Source organism: Drosophila tropicalis, unplaced genomic scaffold (genome assembly GCF_018151085.1).
Source record: "Drosophila tropicalis isolate 14030-0801.00 unplaced genomic scaffold, ASM1815108v1 contig_878, whole genome shotgun sequence".
In the NCBI taxonomy this organism is placed as follows: Eukaryota; Metazoa; Arthropoda; class Insecta; order Diptera; family Drosophilidae; genus Drosophila; species Drosophila tropicalis.
The window spans coordinates 8,032,821-8,041,155 of record NW_027173374.1 but is presented as its reverse complement, the minus strand read 5'-3'; the positions used below and the strand labels follow the sequence as shown (position 1 = coordinate 8,041,155).

At 37.2% G+C, this 8,335-nt stretch overlaps 1 protein-coding gene across 1 annotated transcript in view; it reads right to left on the bottom strand.

The window, feature by feature from the left end:
• Positions 1 to 503: 503 nt before the first annotated feature.
• LOC137585156 (uncharacterized) overlaps positions 504 to 8,335 on the bottom strand; it is a 92,011-nt gene continuing 84,179 nt past the window's right edge. The window contains 5 exon segments of the mRNA XM_068300815.1: positions 504 to 4,419; positions 4,516 to 4,684; positions 4,790 to 5,137; positions 5,602 to 5,794; positions 5,861 to 5,963. Coding sequence (XP_068156916.1) covers positions 3,919 to 4,419; positions 4,516 to 4,684; positions 4,790 to 5,137; positions 5,602 to 5,794; positions 5,861 to 5,963 — 1,314 coding nt within the window. The 3' untranslated portion in view covers positions 504 to 3,918.

Genomic DNA, 8,335 nt, shown 5'->3' with positions numbered 1-8,335 from the left:
GTGCAAAACGCTTATTTCGAAATATTGAAAATGCGCACAACTTCATATGCTCTACCGTCTATACTCAGCAGGATTTTGCTATTCTACGTGACTGGAAATATTCATTCCACTTACCATTGACTGGTAACTGAAATGAACATTGCAACTGAAAGCATTAGCCATCAACTGCAGTAATCAGAATATTATTCATTTAGTGGCTTTAAAAATTGTTTCTAATCAGGGGTAGCAGCACATTTATTCTACGATGGCTTTAGTTGGTTGGTTTAGAATTAGAAATATGCAATTTTTGTTTGTTTTTTGTTAAATTTTTGAATTGGTTCGGGTTTTTCTATTTTGATTTACACAATTTTTTAACTTTTAATAGCATACTTACTTGGGCACTACTATGTAGACTATGCATTTGTAGCATACTTATTTGGGCATTCTTTTTTAAACTAATGAAAAAATTTGTAGTTGTTTTCTTTTGTTTTTATTATTTTTTTTATTGGTTTTCTTTCTTGGTTTTCTTTTTTTTTATTTTGTTTTGTGTGTGTTTTTGTTTTTTGATTAACATTTTTCACATTTTTATTTGATTATTTCTCTCTGGTTTTTTGATGCATTTGCTGCGGGGGGTCACAAATTTTATATGCATATATTAACGTGTTTGCTTGCTTGTATGTGTCTGTGTCAGTGTGTGTGTGTGTGTGTGTCTGTCTGTTTGATAGAGAACATTGATCGGTTTGATTGAATTGGATAGACATTGATAGTCACTTAATTATGACATTCGGTTGCTTGTACGCTCGATTTTAAATATATATATTTATGTAAATTTGGTTTTGTAGCATTTTTCTTCAGTGTACAGTTATTTTTAATGGTTATTTTTGTGTTTGTATGTGTGATTCCTTCTATGGATGGGATAAGTTTTTGTCCTTGTTTTTCATGGAAATTTGTTGAAATCAAATAAACATTTCTGATTGTTCTCAGTCAGTTTTGGTAGATTGGAACAACCAAAAGTTTATATTTTTCGGCTAATTGGTTTTTGCACTTTGAGTGTGTGTGTGTGTGTTTGTCTGTGTGGTTAAATGCGTGTGTTTGTGTGTGGGGGGCAGAGGTTTTGCATTTCTTTTACGCACATACATAAATGGTTCTTTAATTATCAGAGTTTACATACATGCATATATATATATATGTATACATATATATATATATATATATTTAAATATATATTTTTATATGTACATGCACAACATTGAATCATTTATTTTTATGTTAGCCATCCGGCTTACATTATAACTATGTATACACATTAAATATAATTATACTAAATACATCAAATATTTTCTTTTGTTTTCTTCTGTTTGTTTTAAGTTGTGTTTTTTTTTTTGTCTTTGTTGCTTTCATTTTAAATGTTGTTTTGTTTTTTTTTTTTTTTTATTCATATTCATTTCGGTTTCATTTTGCTCATAATTTTCCAACATGTTCAGCTATAACTTCTATTTCATATATCCATAGTTGTATTCATTGTTTTTTTTATAGTTTTATATAGATTTTATGCATGGCTTTATCTGGCTTTGGTTGGCTCAAATAACATATAGTATATATATAGTTTGCATCTATCTTATGTAAAATGATGCACAAGTTGCCTTTTGTTTGTTTTGGCCTTTATGAAAAAACACTCTTTGCCAGGCTAAAAAATAAATCAGTTTTCAGTTTGTTCTTCGTGTTAATAACATTTTCGTTTAATAGCTTAAAATCACAACTTATAAAAATTAGATGCTTTTCTCCATCAATTGAAAGTATTTTTAATTTGGTTTTCTTTTGTAATAAATTTTCTACATTTTTTTTTTTTTTGGGCTTCTCGTGTTTAAATTGTTTCGTTTTCTTTGTTTTCTTTTGTTTTGCTTTCTTTGCTCGTATGTAAAAAATAGTTTACCTACAATTTGTATTTTGTTGTTGCCTTTTTGTTTTTAGTTTCCATTGTAAATACCATAAATAATAGTGTTTCGTTTACATACATATAGCACATATGTAGATATATAGTATATATATATATATGTATATATAGTATATAGTTTTACATTTACAATTACTTTCTTAACATAAACATTGACTAAACTTTTGTAATTTGCTTTTCGCTACATTCTTTCTGCCAGCTACCATCAATTTTTCATTCCTTCATGCTCCCCTCTCTCTCACACTTTTGGGGGGCACCAGAGAGGGATAGGAGTATTTGTTATTTTTGTTTTTTTTGCTCTAAATATTTCACTAGGTTTTCTTGTTGTTGGGTCTCTTATTACATTTACATCAAACAGAATACAGTTAGATGAATAATTCGCCATGTCTCATTTGTTTAGCATATCATTCTATGTTTAGTGATTTGTGTTTTGATCATTAACTAATTTCCTTTTTTTCTTTGGTTTTTTGGTATGTGCAATTATTCTACTTTCATTTTGCTCGTTTACACATTCTTTTTTGTGCTTTTATTTTTTTTTTTGTCTTTGTCATTTTTGGCTTACATCAATTCTGGTTTAATTGCATCGGTTTTGATATCTTTCTGAATTAACACTCATTTATGTGGACTGACTGGATCGAAGCTAATTAATGGTGGAACATTTTGCTTGTTTACCTACATACATATGTTTTAATGTATATATATATATATATATATTTATATATAACTAAATACATCTTCTTAAAAATATTAAACAAATTTTGCTGCACCTTGTTCGAGAAAATTCAACAGTTTTATCCCAATTTTGTTTTTTTCTTTTTTCTTACTTAATTTCGTTTTATAGATCATATACAGGAGAGTATGCATATGGCTGACGGGAGGGGAGGGGGCCAAAAATTTAAAATGTAGATGAATTTTCAGTCAATGAAACGATCCCATAGCTTTGCTCTTCTTGCTTTTTCACTTTCTCTCTCTACTTGTGTTTGGTTTTTTCTTGTTTAGACTACAAATATCAGCTTAAAATACACTTATATGGCTAAATCCAATTTGAAATATAATTGAAAATCTTGATCTTTCTCTTTTCTCTCTCTTTAACTCTCTCTCTATCTCTATCTATTTCTCTTTTGTCCTTCTTCTTTGGTAACCACAAAATGTTTTTTTGTTTTATTTTAAGTACGTACATAGCCTTTTAAAATACATTTAGACATTTTTGCTTTTCACCCCATTGAGAGGGTGAATTTCAATTGTGCGGGGGGTTGCTCTGCCAACGTCGTCTCGTGTCGCCCCCTTTTGACAAAAATAGACACAAATAACATGCATTCAGTTTATGTTAGTATATTTTCTTGTTTTTGTTTTAATAATCAAATTATGGCTGCTTTTTGGCCATTTACAATTATTTATTAACTATTTTTGGTTTTTTATTTGCATTCCATATATGTATGTGTGTATGCGTGTGTCCTATGTGGATGCATGTGAATTTGCCCCTCAAATGAAATAATTTGTCTCTAAGGGTTAAAGAGTTTCGGCACAGCCGCAACTAGTTTGCATTTTGGTTTTGTTTTTGTATAGGTATTTATGTATATTCAGTACACTCGGAGAAAAAGAGAAGCAAATGTGAAACAAAAGCAAGCATTAACTGCATTTTCTCAATCATAGTTGTTTTCAATTGTACATTTGGAGGGCAGTTTGACGAGAGTGATGAGGCGACATGTGGAAAGCATATGATGGTATAAATAGTAACATGAAGATAAAATCAACAACCAATTCGATTTATAGTGATTCGACAAACAATACACATTTAACAATTCTCAGCTCCAGAAGAAACCGAAACTGGAGTCAATTTTAATTGGGTTCAATTGGTGGCTACAGTTTTAGCCAATTTTGTGGCGAGTGTATACCCATGTATAGTGTCTATGTGTGTGTGTGTGTGTGTGTGTGTGTGTGTGTGTAGATATATGTACATCAATAAGGAGTGCAAATCTATCAATTTACACTTCTGGTAAGCTATAAACTTGGGCAACTGGGATTGGTTGCTGCTGTTGTTGTTGTAATTGTTGCTCGTTGTTTGATACCTGCTGCTGCTGCTGTTGCTGTTGCTGCATCCAGTGCGAAGGATAATACAATTGTGGAACATAATGTGTTTGTTGTTGTAATTGTTGCTGCTCATGCTGTTGTTGTTGCTGTTGCTGCTGCTGATGGTGGTGATGGTGGTGGTGGTGGTGGTGCTGCTGCTGCTGATGTGGTTGCTGTTGCAGGTGGTGCTGTGTTGGTGGTGGTGGTGGCTGGTAAAGTGTCTCCTTCACATATTCGCCGCCGCCAGACATTAATGACGGCTGCTCCTGCAACTGTTGAGCCATTTGAGTTACTGGCTGTTGCAATTGCAGTTGCTGTTGCTGCTGCTGCTGCTGTGGTTGGTGAGAGGGATACATGGCCACCCCTCATGGTAGCTACACAAGCAAACTGGGTGCCAGCCACTCATCCTCCGCCAGCTGGAATGGCCAACACAGAAAACAGAATTCATAATCGCAATCAGTCACTCGTGAGAACTTTAAATATTTAGTTCCAATCAGTCGAACTTCACTCACCTGCGGACTGACCTGAAACTGTTGCATGGGATATGCCACAACTCCTGTGGCTTGAGGCAATGCACTGCCCACACTTTGTGTTATCTGTGGAGCAGTGCCAGCTGTGGCACTGGTCAGTTGGGGCTGCTGTGGCACACTTTGCCAGGTGCCAGGCAACTGTACGCCCATTCTAAAAAAAACAAAAGCAGAAAAAAACACACAAAAATAAAGATGAAGTGGAACACACACACACAGGGACCAGAAACTGTTTGTGTGTGTTGATTGTGCTTCTTACCCCATATAGCCGGCCTGCTGGTAGCCCGCGAATTGACCGTAGGTGAAGCCCTGCATACCCTGCAGGAATTGGCCCGGCTGCAAGGTACTGGCCGGCGCTGCTGGGGGATATGTTGGAGCCTGTGGATACCAATAGCCGGCCACCTGCTGTCCATAGGCAGCCGCTGCAGCGGCAGCAGCTGCGGCAGAGCCAAACGGAAAGCCCTGGGCAAGAGCCTGGCCGGCAATGGCCGACATGTGGTTGGGATCACCACTCTCCTTGCCCCACGCGCACTTCACCGGTTGCTGGTTGATTTCCGTGTTGTTAACGGCCACAATGGCATGGGTGGCGGCCTCTTTGGTTGAGAAGCTGAAAGAATAAACGGGAGAGAGAGACACACAGAGAACATTTTAGTTAGCATGGAGCGGCTTTAATTTTCACTTGATGGGCCAAAAACAAAAGCATGAAAGTGGAACACGCGTCTAAGGACCAACTCGACACTGCTGCATCTGCTCAATGGTCCACTTGTATTCCCCAAGCTCATTTACACAATAAAATGCCAAACAATGCCAACTCGCTCTCATGCTTTTGCCATGTGCAGAACACAAATTAGAGAACTCTACCCAATGGGCAGAAATGGGCACGAGGCTGGTCTATATAACGAACCAAACTGGACACCAGCATCCATGCAATTGCTGCATTGCGTTAACATTTCATCTATAGAAATATAATCCGCCTATTCACAAAGTTTACTATTCTAATCTAGCTTAATTTTGCTTAAAACTTAAAGCGATTTGCCGTTTCGATTATTGATTCTATGGTTAAATACTTACCGTACAAATGCATAGCCTTTGTCTTTAAATACCCTGATCTCCTGTATTGTGCCATAAGGAGAGAAGGTCTTCTGCAATATATCTTCGTTTAGGAAACCAGAGAGAGCTCCATTAATTCCACCACAATAGACAGTGCAATTGGTGGGGCTACTCTGATTGTAAACCTCATCGAAGGTCAAGGGTTTAGCATTCACTGTAATGCAATTATTTAAACAATTGTAAACCATCATAATGTAAAATTTTATCCACTAATACTTACTGTCTGCCTTGGTTGCTGGCGGCTTACGTGTGGCCCAATTTGTGCGTATCGAACGGGAGCCAAGCCACTGGCCATTCATGGCAGTGATGGCGGTTTCTGCTTCCTGCATTGACCAAAAAGAAACAGAAAGAAAGCACAAAAAAAAAAAACACAAATTAAATGGAGAGCAATTAGCTAAAAGCCTAGCGCCATTTGCTTGCGTTTGTCTAGCCGCTTAAGCCGCTTAAAACGGCCGCTAAGACCAGCCCACAAAAAAAAAGGAGTATATACATACATATATATGTATATATAGGTATATATAATGTATATAAACAAACAGCTTAGAAAGTGTTAAAGAAAGTTGACAAAAAAATAAACGCCAAAGTTAGTCCTTGTGCCTTGCCACAGACATTGTTGTTGCTGCCGCTGTTGTGGTTGTTGTTGTTCGCCGTTGGTTGCCGTTTGATATCCTGGGTTGCAAAGGCTTTTAAATTTCTCGCGAGACTCGAGACGAGACGAATATTATGACGAAGAGGCAAACGGGTGAGAGGAGGTTGAAGTAGTTGTAAGACTGGGCGCATACGTAACATTTACAAGGCCATGCACAAATTATAATTTCAATTTCGCATAAAAGGTAATTCGTGCGTATCAAACGTGATTCATGCCGAAATGATTGCAACTGGCAGAAAGACTTGCATGCATTCAGGACTCACTCCAAATGAGTGTGTGCATGTGTGTGTGTGTGTGTATGGTGGGCGTTTCATAGCAATTTACTTGCGGCACACCAAAGACCGAGCCGGGCTGAAGCCAATGCCAGAGCTACTACAGAGCAATGCAATAATGGCATTTGTTGGCATTTGCGGTATTACAGACGTTGCTGCTCATTGCACGCTCCACGAATGGCAGCCGGGAGCAGGAGGGAGCTCCTCTCGACGCGTCTGTGGTTGGCAGTAACTGTAACTAGGCGGCGACTGCATCAAGTTTGTTGCTTTACTTTTTTGCTCCTCAGCCGTGGCAGTTAATTCGCCTTGGTTTTCCATCGTGAAACTAGTACGTGCAACGCTTGAAGCCAATGTCAAAAGCCTTTGATGTGCAGAGACTGAAAAAACGTTAGCCGACAAATCTGATCAACCGAATAGTTTCGGTTTCGTAATGGAGGAATGAGACTAAAAAGCACTTTTATGACTACATCTGATGGACGAAAATGTAATGGAAATCACCAATAATTTAATCACGATGATTATTCAATACCTACAAAATGTTTTCATGCCATTTCTTTTCGCTCTCTCTCTCTTGCTAACTCTTTAATTGTGGTTGAAGTTGAACAACTTGAGCAAAAGTCAACAATTGAGTGCCTGAACCCAGCGATAAACCATGCAACTGTCGTCCAACTTGGGTCATAATTTAATGTAAATGTGTATGAGTGTGTGTGTGTGGTGCGTGTGTGAGTGTGTTTGTATGTTCAACGTTGCCACTCAGTTTGCGTGCGTGTGCATTTTTATGCATTGCCAGTTGCATTTTTCATATTTGCATAAACTATAAATTTTACATTTTTTAAGCGATACGCATCGTTGATTGCCATGCGGCAGCAGCAGCAACAACAACCCTGACTGGCGGTAGCAAACAATGCGACAGCAACACCACCACCAGTACCCTCTTTGCCCCCCTTTTGAATGCCCCAAATGCCGCAAGCCTGCTCCTTGCTTGCAGGGCATAAAATGTTATTTAAATATTTTACATTTATTTATCAGCCACACAAACTTAAACATTACATTGCCACATGCAATATTTAATTTTTGTCCCATTCTACATTACTTTTTTTTTTTATAATTCACAACCGCAAACTAAAGTAATGCAATTTAAAGCACTGTTCTCTGTATGCCATTTGCAATTGCAATTCCAATTGCCATGTGTCAATGAAAATTGTCTTAACAGCGCTCCAGTTGAACTTTGTCTACAACAAAATGCAATGGACATAAACTAAGAGACAAAGAGCGAGACAGAGAGAGAGAGAGAGAGAGAGAGAGAGAGAGAAAGAGAAAAAAAGAACTGAAATGGAAGAAAAGTTGTCGTTGCTGCAATGAACATTTCTCGGGCAAGCAGTTTTACAGCTTTGACAGTTGTCGTCTTGCCCATGGTCAAAAGAAACTACTAAACTTTATCAATCATTTTGGTGGTAAATTGCTTAGAAAACATGAAGCACACACACACACACACAAAGAGACAGAGCTGAAAGGGATTGAATCCACAAATTGTTTAAAGTACCTATGTATACATAGAGGACAACTTAAATTTTTCAAGTACGCCTTGAAGTTGGTGTGAAAAATATAATAGAACAAAAGGCAAAGTTTCAGGCGCCTTTCAGTCATTTGTCAATTTATGGACCGCAACTTGTTCATGCAACGATTCATGAAAATCCATGTCAAGTGGCTGAAAAACTATTAGTAAATTTATTTTGGACAAAAAGGCTCAAAAACGACAACGTTTCGATGGCTT